Source organism: Centruroides vittatus, unplaced genomic scaffold (assembly GCF_030686945.1).
Source record: "Centruroides vittatus isolate TY-2023 unplaced genomic scaffold, ASM3068694v2 contig_1218, whole genome shotgun sequence".
Classification (NCBI taxonomy): domain Eukaryota; kingdom Metazoa; phylum Arthropoda; class Arachnida; order Scorpiones; family Buthidae; genus Centruroides; species Centruroides vittatus.
The window spans coordinates 362,525-382,448 of record NW_027120780.1 but is presented as its reverse complement, the minus strand read 5'-3'; the positions used below and the strand labels follow the sequence as shown (position 1 = coordinate 382,448).

The window sequence follows — 19,924 nt, the reverse complement described above, 5'->3', positions numbered from 1 at the left end:
AACAGGTTAAAATCCATAAATATTATATATAAGTGTCATATACAGTATAAACATACACTTAGAATAATTTAGTAATTTGGAGAAGTTATTGCATTTAGTCTTATTATTATTGTGTAATCATCTCTTTTATTTATATATATATTAAAATGTTAACATTATATATTCATTATTTTTATAATATATAATTTAGTAAATGAATTTGAAAAGCATAAAAAAAATAGTGCAGAGTGAAATTTCAATTCATAATTCTAACATACTAGTAACTTAAATATATTAAACTTATTACATCTAAACAATCCTCTTACATGAATACTAGTATATTCATTTATTTATTACATCTAAACACCTTGTATCTACTGTCATTAGACATACAACAATCATATAGAACTTCTATTTATTAAACAATTTAATGTACAAAATAAAAAAATATACTTTATTTATAATGTAATATTGTGAGAATTTAAGATAGGAGAAAGTAAGAATACCAGAAATAGATCATGACAAATGTCACTTGATATGTTGCCTACATGATATTATTAAAAATAGATTTTTATTTTTTTTATAGTTGATAAATTATGTTTAAAAATGTTTTTTTTTTTTAATATTTCTTATACAGGTACCATACATATTCTCATATTCATGATATTTACATAATTTAATGAAAGATTATTTAAATTGGTCTTTTAAATTGAAAAAAAATTTATAATTATTTTCTTAGCAGTTTATGTAATATTTTAGCAATAGTTTGCATCTTTGATGACTTTAATAGATAATTTTTTGTAATTGAATAAAAGTGATTTAACTTTTTTATAATTATTTTCAATCTAGGAAAGTGTAAGTCAGATACAAATCTCAATTAGTCTGAAGTCCTGTAAATGCAGTTTAATGTCTCTGGGCTTATTTGCAAATTTAAAATGGTAGGATGTCATGCATGTAAACTAATGTAATTGAAAAAATTTGATTATATTTTAAGTTTATAGACAGATTAATACTTTTATGACAACTTTATAAAATGAGTAATTCATCATGCTGTTAAATTATTTTGTGATGATTTTTTTTTTGTATGTTGTTTTATATTATCAAATATTTTCATTTATATTCATAATATAGAAATACAAAGTTAAGAAAATCAGTTCAAAAAATGTTGTGATTAAAATTTTTTCAAAAGAATTTATATAATTTTGAGGAGTAATATAAGCAAACTATTTTATTATTCTTGTTGATTAATAAATATTTTACCTGGTAGACATTTTATTACATTGTAACCATCTTTCTAAAATAATTATAGTAAAGCTAGGGTGATCTTTAAATTATATATTCTTAAGTTATAAATCACAATTCCAACAGATTTAAATGCAATGTTGTTAAAGTTAATTCAGAATATTATGGATAGTTTTTGAAATATGTAGACAAAATGAATTGCTGTCAGTCAATAGTGACAAATAAACAGAATGATTACATGTTAGATTAAATATACAGTCAAACCTGTTTTTATGCGCTCTTTTTATGTGCGATTTTTATTTGTGCGGTTTTTTTAATGCGAATTTTTAATTTATGCGTTTTTTTTTGTGCGATTTTTATTTGTGCGGTATAGTTGGCGACTAGTCTCGTGCGATTCGTCATGTCTCACGTTGACTTATTATAGCTAAATAAACTTATTATAGCATAAATGCACTTATTATAGTAATATTATTGCATGAATATGCAAAAAATGAAATAATTTACTTTTTAAGTCAACAAAACACCACCTGGACAAAAATATGTAAAACAGACGATAGACCAGACGATGCAGTCAAGTGCTGACATCTGTTGTCAATAAATTCTATTTCGTACGGTTTTGAGTTATTTTCTATGTGAGACTTTTTTTATGCGGTCCCTGTTGACCGCATTAAAAAAAATATTTTTTAATTGTGTTGCGAAAACTATTATTTACAGCCATTCGTGAAGTTTCGTGAGATTTTTTTTAATGCGTTTTTTTTAATGCAGTCCCTATCCCCCGCATAAAAACAGGTTTGACTGTATATCTAAAAAATTTTAGTGTTTGAATGACATAATTGAAGTACATTCTCATAAAATAAAGTAACATATATATTCAAGTGGATATATTAATTAAGCTTACTATCTCAAAAATATTTAGCTAAAAAAATGTTATTCTGACATTTACAGACAAAGACTTTTTAAATTAAGATATATTCTATAAAAATTTTATTCAAATTATTTTGTATTTATCAAATATTTTGTAGTTATAGGCTAATTGTTCTTTTTCATTTGAACAAGTAAAAAAAAACTTAGTTTTTTTCAGAATTATATTGATATTAATAGAAATAGATTATTGCTGAATGGGGAAAACTTTTGTCAAATGACATTCAGTTATTTTAGTTTTATTTAGGTAAATAATTATGATGAAAAGTATGTGAATTATTATGAGAACAGATTACAGGAAAATGTGAAGAATTATTATTTGAATAAGTTAGCAAAATGTATCTAATTTCAGTTGAATAATGCTTGAAAAATTGCACTAAAATACTAAGAAAATATATGTATGATGATAATTTGTCTCACATTGATTTAAAAAAAAATTTGTTAATGTTACTTAGGTACCAAATGGCGGCTCGTCTCAGATTCCAGCAAGAAAACAGTGGAACGCACGTTCTAATCTAATCTAACCTAACCTATTCTAATAAATTACCATAATTATTAGCAACCAAATTATTAGAATAGATTAGGTTAGGTTAGAACATGTGTTCCACTGTTTCCTTGCTGGAATCAGAGATGAGACGTCATCTTGGCACCTAAGGTAACATTAACTAAAAAGTCTAAACCTTTTCAAAGCAATGATAACTCTAAAGTGAAAATTATTTAAGGTATAGTCATTTGTTTAAATGAGAGATAATAGAAGAGAATAAATATCAAATAAGATATTTAGAAAATTAACCAACACCAACAACCATACACAGCAAAACACGGTTTCAAAAATAGATAAACTATAAGTATTAGAAACGGTCATATTCTATCAAGAAGGAGAAAGTTTAAGTATACAGCTCATCAACTAAATAAAGGTGGAAAAAGCCAAGTGTTTAATAAATAACACATTATTGTGTTTAATACTCCAAATTAACCAACTCCAAGGACAAAGATGTCAAAGTAGACAATGAAATGAAAATCTTTATAAGTGCAAAATTTAAAAAGAGTACCTTAAATTTGCTAAATTATAAATAAATATGCAACTAATATTTTGGACTTGTATTGTGAAATCAAATGAAAGTGAATTCATTTGATTATCATTGAGTAATCTGAACAGGTCAATAAATTAATAGTTAATTGTTAATATTGTAATTTTAAGAAATTTTTAATGTTGGACTGAAACAAATAATTTTCTTGTTAAATATGAAAGAATTGTTTTTAAGAATCGGAAAACCTGAAAAGATTTGGTTGATTATGATTAATCGTCTATCACTAATAATTACATAAAGTAAGAGATGAATGTAAAATGTTTAAGAAAAAGAATAGTTTATGCCTACCATTGCTAATACGTCATAAAATATGAGTAAAAATGAATAACGAACCTACTGGAACTGGTGTAATAAAGAGAAAACAACACCTTTCTTAAATTCCAGCAAAAGTTTAACTATATAAAAACGTTTTCAACTGATTTCATCAGTCTTCTTCAGGTCAGGTTTTTTTTTTTTTTTTTTGAAGACTGATGAAGAACTCAAGAAGACTGATGAAATCAGTTGAAAACGTTTTTATATAGTTAAACTTTTGCTGGAATTTAAGAAAGGTGTTGTTTTCTCTTTATAAAATATGAGTTAGGTGTTTCCTGACTTTTGCTGTTTACTGTAGTACTTTCTAGCTAATCTGTTATAAATGATTTCTTGAAGATTCCTCCATATTTAATACATAATGTTAACATAGGATTATATATATCAAATAATTAAAGATGTTTGAAAGTTATTTATTTTTTAAGGATTTGTTGTTTAAAAATTGTTTTGTTTCTATTGGAATTTTGCTTCAGCAATACAATAGAATTTGCAAACTTTTTTGGAAATATTTAGACTACAATGAAATTTAATTAGACAGATTTAATCTCTTGATATTTTATTCTCTACTGATTACTTCACTTATTCACTACTGATTTCAAAAGAAGTTATTTGACTGGTGTGTGTAACTTGAGTTTTGGTGTGTGTGTTACCTTGGCTATAGATAGAATGATTCATTTTATTTCATCCCTTGTATTCTGTACTCATTTTTATTATTGGGCTGCAATTTGAAAAAATTGTAGATCTATAAATTCCCACTGTTGTCCATCCATCTGTTTTTCCTTAATCTTGAGAATGGAGTTAGGTAGATGAAATCAGACCAGATATGGAAATCTTAGTGGCAGGAAGCCCTGATTAACTATATATGAATTTCTGATGCAAACCAGAAATCACAATAGCGAGGTTGAGGCCAAAGTTTTAAACGCAAAAACATGTATGTCGGATGTTCAGTGCCACTTTCCTGTAAGCCTAGAAGTTTGACAGTGGTGTTTGGAATATCAAGCATGATTCCACTGATTTTCCAAACACCATTGTCAAACTTCTAGGCTTATAGGAAAGCAGCGCTGAACGTTCGACGTACACATTCTCGTGTTTAAAACTTTAGCCTCAACATCGTTATTATTTCAATTCAAAACTTTTCCCCTGTAAGCAGTTAGATAGATGACCAGCATGACTTTGTTGTTAAAGGAAAAGTGTGATGTACAGGGGCAAGCCATTACTAATTGGAGTGGAGAGCATATATTTTAAATTAAATAAATTAAAAATAAGACCAAAGATTGCGACCTGCATTGTGACAATGTCACAATAAAATTAAATTTTATTTTTTAATTGACAAATGGGGTCATATTCTTTTCTAGGGTCTCTCAGATGTTTTATATTACGCGTTGTACTTTCTATTACATTGCAATAATATTAATATATGATATGTTGACGTTTTTTATATTTTATTATAATACTTTTATTAAAAATAGTAAGGAATAAAATTTGTTATATATTATTATATGAATAATATTTGTGAGTTCTAATAATTACTAATGATGGGACAATACCAAAATATCTTCCAATTCCAATTTCCATTCAGATTTGCTGAAAACTCTCAATTTTGATTTTGATTCTTTTGAATATTTTCTAAAACTTATTTCGGTTTATAAAAATTAGATTTACATTACGAGCATGATCCACTCATTAATTAATAAACATCAAATTTAAGAATAGAAAATGATTGGGAAATTCAGAATCATCTTTTGAAAGAAACCTGAAAATTCTCCATTTATATGTGGATATGCATGCTTTTATTGTGTACTACAAAATAACTTTGTAATCTTATTTCAGATAAAGTTAATATTGTAACAGAAATTGCACTTAATTCCCTTTTACTGAAAGAATTATCCCATTGTGTCATCTAGGATTGCCATCTTTGGACACTGCTTTATTGGCCAATGCCATGATCAGAGGAGGGGGGAAGGTAAATGATAAGATACACTTTAAAAAAAATATTTCTTGCAATTGATATGCCTCATAAATGCATTATCCCGTCATATTTAACCCTTTTCCCCCGAAAGTACTGAATTGATAGGTACCCCGATTGTTAAACTAAACTTCAAGGGTACCGATTCGTCGTTACTCTGGTAAAAATCGATTTTTGTAAAATTTATCGACAACAGATGTCAGCACTTGACGACATTGTCTTGTCTATCATCTGTTTCATATGAAATATATGCCTGTCCAGGTGGTGTTTTGTTGCCTTAAAAAATTTTAATTAATGCTTTTTTTTCTGGTAATTTTTTATTTCATTTTTAGCATATTCATGCAATAATATTACTATAATAAGTTCATTTATTCTATAATAAGTTTATTTAGCTATAATAAGTCAACATGTTATAAATATTGCAAACTTTTTCAAATATATAAAATATCAGAACTGAAGATCACAACTTCAGTTTTGATATTTTATATATTTGAAAAAGTTTGCAATATTTATAACATGTTGATTTATTTTATATATTTTTTATTTTAATCTAAAATATCAGCAAATGTTACATGTATTGCTACTGGTAATCATATGTTTATTACAAAAATATATAATCTCGATTGATATGAAGTGAATAAAGTATATTAGTTCATTATATTAGTTGATATCTGCTATCAACTGCTATAAAATTTTGATTTCAAACAAGTGTTTGATATAATGTTTGATAATTTCTCTCTCAAAATATTCTTTTCCAAGATAGAGAACATTCTCTAATATGATTGTACAGCACAAATAGCATACAGTTGTCCATGTTGGATATAATCGAGACAAAAGACAACTAACTATCCACTCATCTCTGAGAGATGAGAATCTTCGAGAGAAATCATCCAGAATTGCATTTGGAGAGACACGATGATCTTTTGAGATGTAAACAAATGATTAGCCAGTCAGTGACCGGCTTGTGATGTAGACAATGTGTCTCAGAGATGAGAGACGATGACTGGAATATGGCCCCTGTTTTACTGCTTTCTTCTACATTATTTCAATTATTTTGCTAATCTGACGGCTTGGTTGCAATTAGTTTGGACTATTGGGACTCTACTGTATTTGTTAAAACTTTCCTGTGGGCACTAAGAGAACCTCTTTTAACAAGCCCATTATGGGTTCAGCCAGGCCCACAATGGGGTAGTTGGGTGGTGAGGGATGGAGCCTGACATATCCAAACAAACCACTCCTCGAAAATTTCCTAGTGATTAATCGACCTTTCCAGATTTGAACTCGGGTTTCCCAGAGCAGTAGGCCACCACCTTCACTGCTCGGTCATCTGGCTGTCTGATATTTTTAATTGTTATCAAATGGCAAAAAGCTTGAGCTGAAGGTAGGGATGAGATTTATAAAGAAAATTGTAAATGCTAATAATGAGTAAAGTCGTCATTAAGTCTGACCCTACTCAAGATACACATGACCCCCATTATCTCTCCATCTCCTCGACTTTTAATCACCAAAATTTAATAGCATCAATTCCCCTAATAAACAAATCTTCTCAAATCTCTCATAGCTCTGACTACATAGAAAACAAGTAATATAAAAAAATTTTTTTAAAGTCAATTCCTACTTCGGTCAACAAAGAAAAATTTTATTTTAGTTACTTTTTATTAAATAATTACAAAGTTCACTTTTTTCTCCTCGTGCCCTCTATCGGTCCGAATTGGCATATTGCTGACAGGCGCCACAGTTTAAATTTAATTAATTAATGAATTAATATTTGAAAAAACTGTATTAACATCAAGTGTCATCCACTACAAGTTTAAAAAAATGTATTTGAACTTGAGTGGATGAATAAAAAGTATTTTATTAACGATTGAAAATTTGAACAAGATATATATATATATATCTTGTTCACACTCTCCCTATATATATATATATATAGGAGAGTGTGAACTAATAGTAGGAATTTAAAAAGTCGGCTGTAATAGACCACCTCTAGATTGATGTCATGTGCTCTCTGCTTTGGTGATGTAAAAGTTTCCAATAAATTAGTAGTTAATCGTTAATATTGTAATTTTAAGAAATTTTTAATGTTGGACTGAAACAAATAATTTTCTTGTTAAGTATGGAATAATTGTTTTTAAGAATCGGAAATCCTGACAAGATTTGTTTGATTTTGATTAATCATCTCATCACTAAAGTAACAGATGAATTTAAAACTAATTTAATATTTTTAACTTTGCATCTTATTTTCTGTAATTAATTTTTTGTAAGATTAATATGCAAGGCCACAATGTTTTCAGATTTATTCTGAGAGATGTTGCATTTGTTCTGTTTCTGTTATTTTATCTGTGTTATTTCATATTTATAATAATAATTATATGTTTTAAATTCTGTTTCATATTATTTAAAATCATTAATAAAATAAAGCATCTTAGACTTTCCAGCAATGCAGTATTTTAATATCAGACTGTTTTCAACCAGTGTGATATTAAAAGTTTGTGCAAGTTTGTGCAGTTAAGTAAGTTTTCAACCAATTTAACTGATCATCCTCAGGTGAAACTAAATTGTATATTACATCAGATGGATAATAATAAGAATTATTTTTATTACAGGTTTGTAAGTAGTAGTACTTTGTGTGATATTTGCATATTTAATTTGTGATAAATACTAATCAATCAAGTTTCAATAAAGGAACATTAAAATTGTCTTTCTAATTATAAATTTGTTCATATGAATTAAATTATAATTATATATGTTGTATTTCTTTGATTAAATACAATATTTAGCATTTTAATTTCAGTTTTCTCTAATTAGAAGTTATAAAGTATATAGTATTCAAAAATTTTCTAATTTTAAGTTTTGGCAAAAAAGTGAGTCAAGAGTTCTTGAAAAAAGATTAAATTTCCAATTTCTAATTATTCCTTGCAAAGAAAATATTTGGTTTAAATGCAACAAATGCTATAATGTTAGTTTTAAATATTTTATTTATTTATTCAGATTTTAATAATTGAACATTAGTAATATATATTAATTATTAAAAATTTTTATTTTATTAAAGAATAAAATAATTTACATTTAACATTAAAGTTTATATTTTTGAAGTAAAATTTTTTTCATTTCTTGCACTTGGTTTTTATTATTTTGACTATATAAAAATGGACTGTTTTATATTATGAAAATAGATGATAGAATTTAAATAATGGAAGTTTAATATTCTATTTTGAATTTACATAAACAAATAGAAGTGGTAAAATTGTTTTATTATTTATTGTAAATATATTTAAAAATTAAGTTTTAAACAATGTACCATAACTATTTGATATAATTGTGTATTTTAAGATGTTAAAGGTTTTCATTACTGATGTTTTCATTGTGATTTTTGTGTCCTTTTTCAGTTAATATAATTTAAATAATTAGTAATAATTATTTAAAGTTTATTATTTGTTTTTGTAAAATTCAAATTATTTATCTACTATTCTTGCATTATATACTTTTATAAGTTGGTTGACTCCTTAACAGATTTCAGTCTTCCAAATAGAGGACAAGTGCCACAACGTAAGTCATATGTGAATATTAATTAATAATTACATGTAATTTATTACATACAATTATAATGAAAGATTTCAAACATTCTCATAAGTGTATTGATATGTAATTAATATTGAAGATTAAATTAATATTAATTGAATTATTTTTAAAATAAAAGTGTATATAAATCAGCAAAGCTCAAAGTAAAAACGAGACATATGGTTAATGGATTTCATATAAAAATAATTTAAAATAATAAAACTATTACATCAGCACAAAATAGAAGTATAAAATCTTATTTATAAACATTGTAAAAATTTTATAAATATTTTTATTGATATGAATAAGAACAAATCTAACATTGCTTGTTTTATTTGGCTGATGATAATTTTATTCCTAGTTGCGAAAGGAATGAAATTTGTATATGAACTATATACATTTGAACCATATTTGTACTTTTTTCAAGGAAAATGAGGAAAATGTCATATAAGTAAGACTATTTTTGAATTGCTTCAGAGTGAATATATTCGTCACAAAATACTGTGCAGTACAAATTAACACTGTACAACAGAACTTTTACGTGGTACGATCCAAAAGTTCGAGGAATGCAGTAATCTACGACAACAAAAGCATGTATTTGAAGTTACAGCGTATGAAATGGATTCTACCAAACCACCTCTACGTGTTCAGGTTAATTTCACCCATGTCATGTGATTAAACTGCGAGCACTGCTGTTTTTTTCTGGAGATAGTTACCTTTGTCCTGCGACGTAATCAAAGTGGAGTTTCAAGAACAACCTCCAACATTAAATTTTGTCAGCGTTTAGGTAAAACACCTACGGAGATTTTAAAATTGCTAAGAAAGGTGTACGATGATTCTACGGTGAAAGGTCACGGTGAAGTCGAAATGTTGGAGGTTGTTCTTAAAACTCCACTTTGATTACGTTGCAGGACAAAGGTAACTATCTCTGGAAAAAAACAGCAGCGCTTGCGGTTTAATCACATGACATGGGTGAAATTAACCTGAACACGTAGAGGTGGTTTGGTAGAATCCATTTCATACGCTGTAACTTCAAATACATGCTTTTGTTGTCGTAGATTACTGCATTCCCTGAACTTTTGGATCGTACTACGTATGTGTAATTTTTAACAAAGAAGTTTCAATTTACTATATACCCTGTGCGATCGAGAGAAAACTGGATTAATGTTTATTTATTTATTTAGACATACTGGGGATTAATGTTACTGTTGCTCCACAGAGGGCAGCACAAATGTGTGGATTGGTTCATTTGAAGTGAGAATATTTGCCGTTGCTATGGAAGTTGCTGCATTTGAATATCACAATTCTTTTGCGTGTTGTAACATGTTTCTAAGAGGTGGTAATATTATCGTGTCATACATTATTGATAAGATAGAATCTACAAAAATAGATCAGTGATTGTTAATCAAATTTGCAGCGATTGAGTGCAGGTCAGAAACACAGAGACAGTGAAAAAGTCCAGAAATTGTTTGAGACTGAATCTCTGAATCACATGGAAGTGTTTCAGTGGCACAAGTGCTTCTGCAAAGGCTGACATGGTGTGGAACATGATCTTTGTCCAAGTTCAAGTTGAACTGTGCGAACTCCCGGAAACATTGTGTCTGTCAGCTTCTGGCCGAGAACAGGACACATAGCACTCAGTACATTGCGGAGACTTGGGGTATTGAAGACAGTCATACTGGACATTCTTCATCGAGATTTGGGGAAGTGAAAGATGTGTATGTGGTTTGTTCCACACAAACTTACGGTGGAGCAAAATGAGCTGTGAATTCCTGCTTCTGAGAATTTTGTTGCAGAAGTTGAGGCAGACTTCAAGATCCTGCAAAAAATTGACAGGCGATGAAACATGGGGCTGTATTCTGGTCACCATCTTGGTCTCTCATCTCTCACAAGCCAGTCGCTGATTGGCTAATCATTTCACCATCTCTTGTCTCTCACAAGTCTGTCACTGATTGGCTAATCCAAATGACCAGTAATACAGCCCATGGTGTTTTGAGTACAGATCACAGATGAAGCGACAGAGCACTGCATGGCTTGGTCCCAACTCATCAAAGCCTAAGAAACTGAAGCTATGAAAATTGCAAGTCAAGATGCTTCTCATCATCTTTTTCGATGTGAAAGGAATAATTCACCATTAGTGAATTATTTCCTGAGTTTGTGCCGCCTGACACTACAGTGACTGTGAACTACTATCTTGGTGTTATGAAATGTCGTCTTACCTGAATTTACTGAGTATGGCCTGCCATGTACTCTGCCGAAAGCTGGATCCTTCTGCATGATAATGCACCTTCCCACACTTGTCTGAAGGTGTGCCAGTTTTTGGCCAAAAAGAGGGGTAACTGTACTCGATCAATCCCCCATTCATTGGACTTGACCCCCCTGCAGACTTTGCTAAGTTGAATCTGGTGCTCAAGGAGCAGCACAATGTCGACCTAGTGGGTATCCAGAAGAATGTGACAAGCACCCTCAGCACCATAACTTCAGAAGAATATTTGAAAATGTTTGAATGGCTATACAAGTATTTCAAAAAATGTATCAACATGGGAGAAGATTACATTGAATAAAACAAAAAATTTCATTTGAATATCTTTTGTCGTTTTCTTTATATTGGAAAAATCTGGTTTTCTCCTGATCACACAGGGTATATAATACATTTGAACATATAAAATGAAAAGTAAAATAGTGTGAAATTAAGTCATGTACTTTTAAAAAATGATCAAATTTGTTTTTTCTTTTTTTTTGATGGACTCTTCGTGTACAAGGGGGACCCAAACTGGAATTTATTTACAAAAGATTGAGTATTTTTGTGTTCAGACTTTAGTCATCTTTAAAGTACTATCCATTTGATATAATACACTTATCAAGACATTTTTTTTTGACTGCTCAAAACAGTCTTTGAATTCATCAATTTTGATTCCCTTTACTGCTGCTGTCATTTTTTGTTTCACCTCTTCCCCATTGGAAAATCTTCCCTTTGGGGGACTTTTTCATCCAGGAAAAAAACAATTTGCACAGACAAGATCAGGTGACTAGGGAAGGTGAAGCATGGGGGTCATACTGGCCTAAAACTGCTGAACACTTAGTGTGGTATTGGCCAGGAGCATTGTCATGGTGGAAAACCCAGTCACCTGTTTGCCATAATTTGGGGAGTTTTTTTCTGCAAATCTTAATACGACATTCTCAAAACTTCCAGAAAAAACTCTGGTTAATTGTTTAATCCAGAGGAACAAATTATGAATGAACAATTGCTCTCATTTCAAAGAAACAGATAGGAAAACACATTAAAAGAGTCTCAAAAAGTTTACTGTATAGCTTCTCACATCATCATCATCTGGTAAACTGATGCAGATGGGTTTATTGAACACTTGTCTAGTGTGGGAGTGTGGGAGCTTGTACTAGAAAGAGTTCATCATCCAGAAGAGAATTCTGGGGGTTTTTTCATCTTCCTTATAATGTACCATTATGTAACAGTTGTCTTCTGTTGAAGATTCAATCATGTGAAAAAAATGAAAAGTCATTCTAAAGGTTAGCCCACACTGATAGTGAATAGTGAAAATAAATGAGAAACTGGAAAGCAAGTTTTATTTGCTTAGCAAAATTGATTTACATTACAAAATGTGGAAAGTTTTTTACATGCTGGACTGGAAAAACAATTTGCTCAACAGGAAAATAATGAATTTTACTGTTAGCAAAACATGATTATTAGTGTATTATTTGCTCTACTTTTTACATTTGCTATCAGACTGGACCAAGCTGAAATGAATTACATAATTTACTTTTTCATTTAATAAATGTAAAATACAGAGCATTCACAAAATGTTAAAACCTTTGTCATTGCCTTTTTTCCATTCCAACATTACTTTTTTATTGTTTTTAATAGTTACTTTAAATTTTACCATTTCAAAGTAAATATTTATTTTTAGTCCCAAAACAGTTCTTAAAGATAGGAAAAGTACCAAAATACAAATGATATATGCATAAGTGAAAAAAGTGCTATATAGATACTGAAAAATGACATATAAGTCCAAGATTATACAAATGAAAAAAGTGTAACTGAAGTGTCTTATAATAGAGAAAGTACTACGCAGAAAATACTTAATGTATAATTGCAAAAAACATAAACTGAGAAATGTATAAACAAGATTCAGGACCCAATCTTTTGATAAAGTGAATTTAAGTATTTATACAAGGCTTCTTCAAGATTAAATATAAGGCTGAATTGCTTACTGATTATTGAAATCAATTATCATTTGTATTTTAGGCATAATAAATATTCTTTATAATCTAATAGGAAGTGTTGTTGTAATATTGGAATTATAAATTAGCCTTGTGTGTATTTTGCCAATGAAATGAGGAGTATAAAACATTTTTTGGCAATGCAGTAGTCTTTTAGTCTATAATTAATATTGATGATTTCTTGAATAGAATTATTAATTCTCTGAATAAGAGAATCTGAATTATTAGAGAATTAGAGATCCTATGAACTTCCTTAAACATACACAATGCACTTAATATTTTTATTTCCTGTTAGAAATATAATGATAGTACTTGTAAATTGTTTTTACATTTTGTCAGGTAGTTTCTCAAATCTTTGAAAATTTCAGTTGTGCCTGTTTGAAGGGAGACTAGAAAAAAATCTTTCCCTTTATATCATCTACAAGCTTAGTGTTCATAGTCATAAGAATTGCTGAATTAGCAACATTTTTATATATTCAAGCTACAAAATAAAATATAAAGATAGTTTACTAATTTAATCAGGACTACAAACCGGTCTTTATCTTGAGATTTACATATATATCTGGCTATGTTGTAATTTGTAAGTGACTCCTGAACTATATCTTTTCACAGTCAATTCAATTCATCAAGCATTTCCATTCAGATATCTTTGATACAGTCTTTCACTATTTTCTTAACAATTGTATAAGGCTTTTACGTTGTAATTTGAAAAAATCATAGACCTATAAATTCCCACTGTTGTTGTCTGGCCTTCCTTAATCTTGAGAATGGAGTTAGATAGATGAAAGACAAGACCAGATATGGAAACCTTAGGGGCAGGAGACCCCAATTTATATATGAACTTCTGATGCAAACCAGAAGTCATGTTATTTCAATTCAAAAATTTTTTCCTGAAAGGTATTTGATAGATGACTCACACGACTCTATTGTTAAAGGAAAAGTATGATGTACAGTACAAGGGCTAGCCACTACTAATTTAAGGTGGAGGGCATATATTTTAAAGTAAATAAATTAAAAATATTAAAAACTACAGCCTGGCATTGTGATAATGTCACAATAAATAATTTCTCGTTAGCGATAGCAATCCAAAGTGTTGTGTCAAATTTGTCCACAAAGTTGAGACAACATGCATGCTTACTTGAATAAAAAAAAAAAAATATTGAATAATAAAGTTTACACTTAAAAATTGTAAAATTTTGTATGAAGGATTTCCAAAACTGTATTAGAGTAAAATCGGAAATCCTGTTGTATAGGATATTCCCAATTTTTAAACCGTGTAGAAGTACTGTGTTGTTTGGGGATATCTGTATTTCTATAATATGTGTGGAGATTTGAATCATTAATATGGGCAGGGTTTTCTGAATTGTATAGTAAAAAGAAGATATACAAAATGGGATGCATGACATGTACCATACTATGTTGTCACTGATTACATACTTGATTGGATAACATTGTCCACTTTTTATTTGCTTTTCTGGAAACCCTTGAATTGCAGTATTTACATGTAAATAAGGCATTCTTATGTGTAAAGATAGCTTAAAATAAGTGATTTTGAGTCAAAATATGTTACATCGAGGTTATATCAATAGTTCTGACTGTTTTTGTTTTATTTGTAGTAAATTTGTACTAATAAAACAAAGTCAGAATATTATGGCATTTTCAAAAAGATTATCATGCAAATTTTGTAATAAAGCTTAATGATCAAGATAAAACCTGGGCTCTTCACAAAATTTGTAACAAACAACTCTGACAATGAATTAATAGTGAGAAAAATTCATTACATTTTGAAACACCCATTGTATAATTTTAACTTTCAAACCAAAGAAGCAACTGCTACTTTTGCTTTTGAAATTTGAAAGGATATAACACTAAAAACAAAAAAGAAACTACATATCCAAATACAGAAAATCTGTGTAAACCAGAGTTGCACATCAAATATTTTTTCTGATTTGGCAGGTTTCCATTTTGAACAGGTTTTTTTTTTTTAACATAGAAAATTGCTTTGTTACAAAGACATTTTTCTGTTAGGCAGATTTCCATTTCATTCAGGTTTTATTTTGGACAGGTTTCACTGTATTTGTCATTTTAGTCATTTGTCATATAGTCATTTTACCTGTTTCTCATGGATTCTATTTTTTGAAACCATTGTAACAAGAAAATTTTGATTGTTTTACACTTTTATCTGATTCTGAAATCTCTGACTGGGAAAATAGTGACATCGACTTTCATTCAGAAATACTACTAAGAAACTTAAACATTTTAATTAGAGGGAACAGAATGATTTGATAAAAGACTTTAGCCTCCTAAAAGATATTCTGTCACATAATTTAACCTTAAGCTTTTCAATTCAAAATTTTGATTTAAATGATATATCTACCATATACAGTACAGTACATTGACTCCCTAATATATAATAGACTACTGTTATACTACGTTCGCACACAATCCTCGACTAACTTCGATCTCGATTTACCTACAATCTGGATTGTGACTGTCGCTATTCAAACGTCGTGCCGTTCGCACAGGTAATTCGCTTGAGAATAACCCGGCTATTGTAAGCGATGATAAAACTGGCATAACTACTCGGTAAGTCACAAACACCAACACACAAAATGGAAGTTTTGATTAGAAATAAATACTTTATCTTGCCATATATCTAATAATAGACAGATGTCATCGTCTCTCCAAACATCTTTTTTATTTCTTTGCCGATAGCCCGACACGTGTTCTGTAGCCATGTTGTATTTTCTCACGCGCGTGGGATTGTGGGATCTCTCTTATGACTGGATCTAGTTTCAAGAACTCTCTCCAGTCAATCGCGATTGAACGTCGTTTCAGTCGAGATTGAAACGGTCGAGGGTGTTCGCACCAAGACATAGTCGCTGACCTTGGTCACAATCTAGATTGAAATGCTCGGTGCGAACGGGGTATTAGGCTACTACTGAAATTTGAGATACAGTATAAAGTAGTCTGTGTAAAAAGTAAAAAGTGGTATGGCTACTTTATAGCCACATCACTTTTATTGAGATGCTAAGCATATTACTTTTTAGTAAATGATATATATATATGATATATAATATATATATATATTATATATTATATATATTTTATATAATACATATAATTAGCCCAAACAAAAAGCAATATTGGCAACAGGATCTACATAGGAATATGAAAATAATGTACCATAAGTAAAAAAATAAAGAGCATTCAGCTTTATGTGGAAAGTCCTCTTTTTATTTATTTTGATTAACTTAGATATAAAATTCCAAAAAAGTTTTGAATGGTTGAATTAAAATAAGAAAACAATTTCTTCACAAAATCACTGGGAAGGATAAATAAACCACTAGATCCTTTTTTTATCCCAGTAAAAATAAATTTTAGTTAATACTAATGTTTTTGATCATTTTCATGATGATCATCAAGTTTAGGCCAGTAGAATTCGAAATTGGAACTCCTAACTAAAATTTAGGAGTAAAAATAAATTTTAACTAAATTTTATTTTTACTGGGTTAAAAAAGGTTCTAGTGGGTTGTTTAAAATAAGAAAAATATTGCTGTTAACACTGTTTATAATGATGTTTTTTTAAAGAATTATGAATATATAAACTGCAGGGATTTCAGAAGATTTCAATATTTCCATTATTTCTTAATTCTGGCAAGTTCTGAATGTTTTATTAAAACAATATTTACTTTGAATAACTTTGAATCAATATTTATTTTGTTTTTTATGCTTAAGAAAAAGTATTATGAAATTAAGGCATAGATTGTACATAAACATCATTTTCAGTAGAGATAGGAAATCTATTGTCTATTAAAAATAGGCCAATTAACAAAATACAGATAATTAAAAGCTTCATTCCAATTAAATGAAGACCATAACATAACTGATGCAATTTTATAGGATTTAACTGAACAATTGATTCCAAACAAAGTTTTAAGGGAAATATCCAGAACATTGGAAGCAAAGCCTGTATAGTACAGGCTAAAGGCATAATATCAAGTCCAAAAACTAAATCAGGATAAGCATTTATTGTTGTAGGAAAATTAACGTCATGATTTAAACCCAATACATACTGTATATTTCCGCAGATAAGACGAGGTATAAATTTTCGTCAAAGGTTTATAGCTTTAGCATACTGTATATCTGTCCTATAAGACAACCCCCAAACTATCAATGGCCTATGAATTTAGTTTACATCGGCGATCATCATCTGGATAATAATACTGTATAGCGTATACGAAATTATGTCCTATTCATAACTTTTCGAATAAACAAATTTTATTTTCTGCCTTGCGATTGTTGCAAACGTTCGCATTGATTCGGGCTCCTTGATTATTGACAAAAACGTCCTATGGGCTACAACATACCCTACTCTCTACTAGTAAATAATTACAGTTTGTCCGTTTTTTTAATAATGGTTTTAATTTATATAAATTTCAATCGTAATTTTTTTTTTTTATCTGTTCTATAAGATGACCTCGGATTTTGGAGGCCTTTTTTATGATTCAACTATTGTCTTATCTGCTGAGATATACGGTAATAAATATTATTTAAAAAGAAAAGTTTGGTAACATCAAGATTATATGATGGTAAAAAGAAATTTTCACTAATATTAGAGAGAGTACACATATTTGATACAGTCTCTACACACAATAAAATGTTTATAGATTATTGTCTTTGATACATTTGAATTAATATAATCTATATAAATAAAAATGTAAATATTCATTTGTTCCTAATAGCTAATCTCCAAAAGTTCTTAACTGATTGCTTTGAAATTTTGATACAAAGTTGCATTCGAATATGCGCATGTTTTTATATAATATAGATGTCAAAATTCCCCCCGCAGGGGAAAGGGACAAAGTTAAGGCTTACCGTGAAGAACTGGACTTCTATTATACTATTTTAGATGCGGTTTTTGTGTTTTTTATTGCGTTTTAATAGTGTATGTCAAGAGAATGTAAACTAAGAAGGGATTTTTCGAAATTCCTCCCACGGGGAAGTGTTATACATTTGTAATAGATACATTTTGAACCACAGCAACATGTGGCCGGGTACACTAGTTTAAAATAAATTTTTATAAATGATGAAATATTAATGATTTTAATGGATGACATATATAGATTATTGTTATGATAATGGACAAAGATGGTATCTTTACAACAAGTACAGTATAAAGTCTTGATATTGATAAATATGAACTTGAAACTTATTGGAATGATTAATTAAAATACCATCTCCTCACAGATAACTATTAAGCAGAAATTGTACTAAAATATGAAACATTAATTAAATCTGAAATTGTGCCTATATAGGCACGATTTCAGACCAACTTTCCAACTTTCCAACATAAAAATATAAAAAAATAATAATAATCTCATAGATAAAAAAAGTAAATTAAAAAATGCCAATTTATGAAAAAAATCATCAAAGCACATTCAGAAAAGGAAATTAAAAGTGAATTTAGTTAACTATATTGAAAGCAGTTAACTATACAGTTTAATTACATTAGTAGTTAATTATTGACATCTCTACTGTTTATGTACACCTGCTATAAAAACAAACTAGGAATGATATGTGAACTACAAGAGCATTTTTGTTGGCTGATTAAGGCACTCAAAAACATCTATTTTAAATCTATTTTGTGCTGATAAAAAGATTAATTTGTATTGATATGTATTGTTAATAATTACTAATTAAATAATTATGCTGTTGTTATATAGATTATATTGATTTATTTATGTTATATTACAAAATAATTCTGCTTTAAGTTTGATAGATTGATATGCTGAAAATTATTGATTCAAAAGTTGTTATAGGAACTGTTAAAAATATTGTGTAATATTTATGGAAATTTTATTGAAATTTTAATAATTACATTATGAAATACATATGTATTTTGTGACTGCTTTAGGCATTCATGGTATTTAATGTTTATGGTAGAAAAATTAAAATTTTGTATTTTTATAAGTTAATTGTTATGTAATATGCAATAAAAATTTAGAGGATGTCTGAATTTTATGTATTTCTATAATACATAAAATTCAGTCCAATTGCTAAAAGTTATATATAGTGTAGTTAAATTGTCTACTGAAAAATTATTAGTAATAATGATGTTCAGTGCCAAAAATGTTTATAAAAGTTGTTGAAAAACAAGTCCTTTTGCCTATAATACATAAAACATCTTTAACTGAAGAAGCTCTGTATATTAAAATCAAATATATTTATGTTTTAACTGTTTCTGTAAATAGTTTTATGTTTAACATTGTTATTACTATTTATTTCATAAACCGTCATTTGCATGAAGAATTTAGTTCTTTATAGTTTTTATATTATTGTTATAATAAATTTATATTATAAAATCTACTATATTTACTATATCATAATTTTGAAATACTTTTTCCATGATAATAAATATAAAATTGCACCCCATTTGTGGTTGTTATAAACAGTAAGAAAACTGGACTTATTTGCATTTGAAATGAAACTCATTTAAAAAATAAAGTACTCTACTTGAGCTGTGATTTATAAAAAAAAAAATGGATCCAATCATTATAACAGGCATATCTATATATGCCTGAAAGCATTACCCCTTTGAAAAATTTGAGGCAATAAA

General features: G+C 28.6%; 1 protein-coding gene across 2 annotated transcripts in view; it reads left to right on the top strand.

Annotated features, from left to right (window-relative positions):
- Window positions 1-19,924, top strand: part of LOC136987357 (eukaryotic translation initiation factor 4 gamma 3-like) — a 112,120-nt gene that overhangs the window by 14,863 nt on the left and 77,333 nt on the right. For both annotated transcript variants that reach the window (XM_067285099.1, XM_067285092.1), the window contains exon 2: window positions 9,029-9,057. In XM_067285099.1, the coding sequence (XP_067141200.1) occupies window positions 9,029-9,057 (29 nt within the window). The remainder of the gene's footprint in view (window positions 1-9,028; window positions 9,058-19,924) is intronic.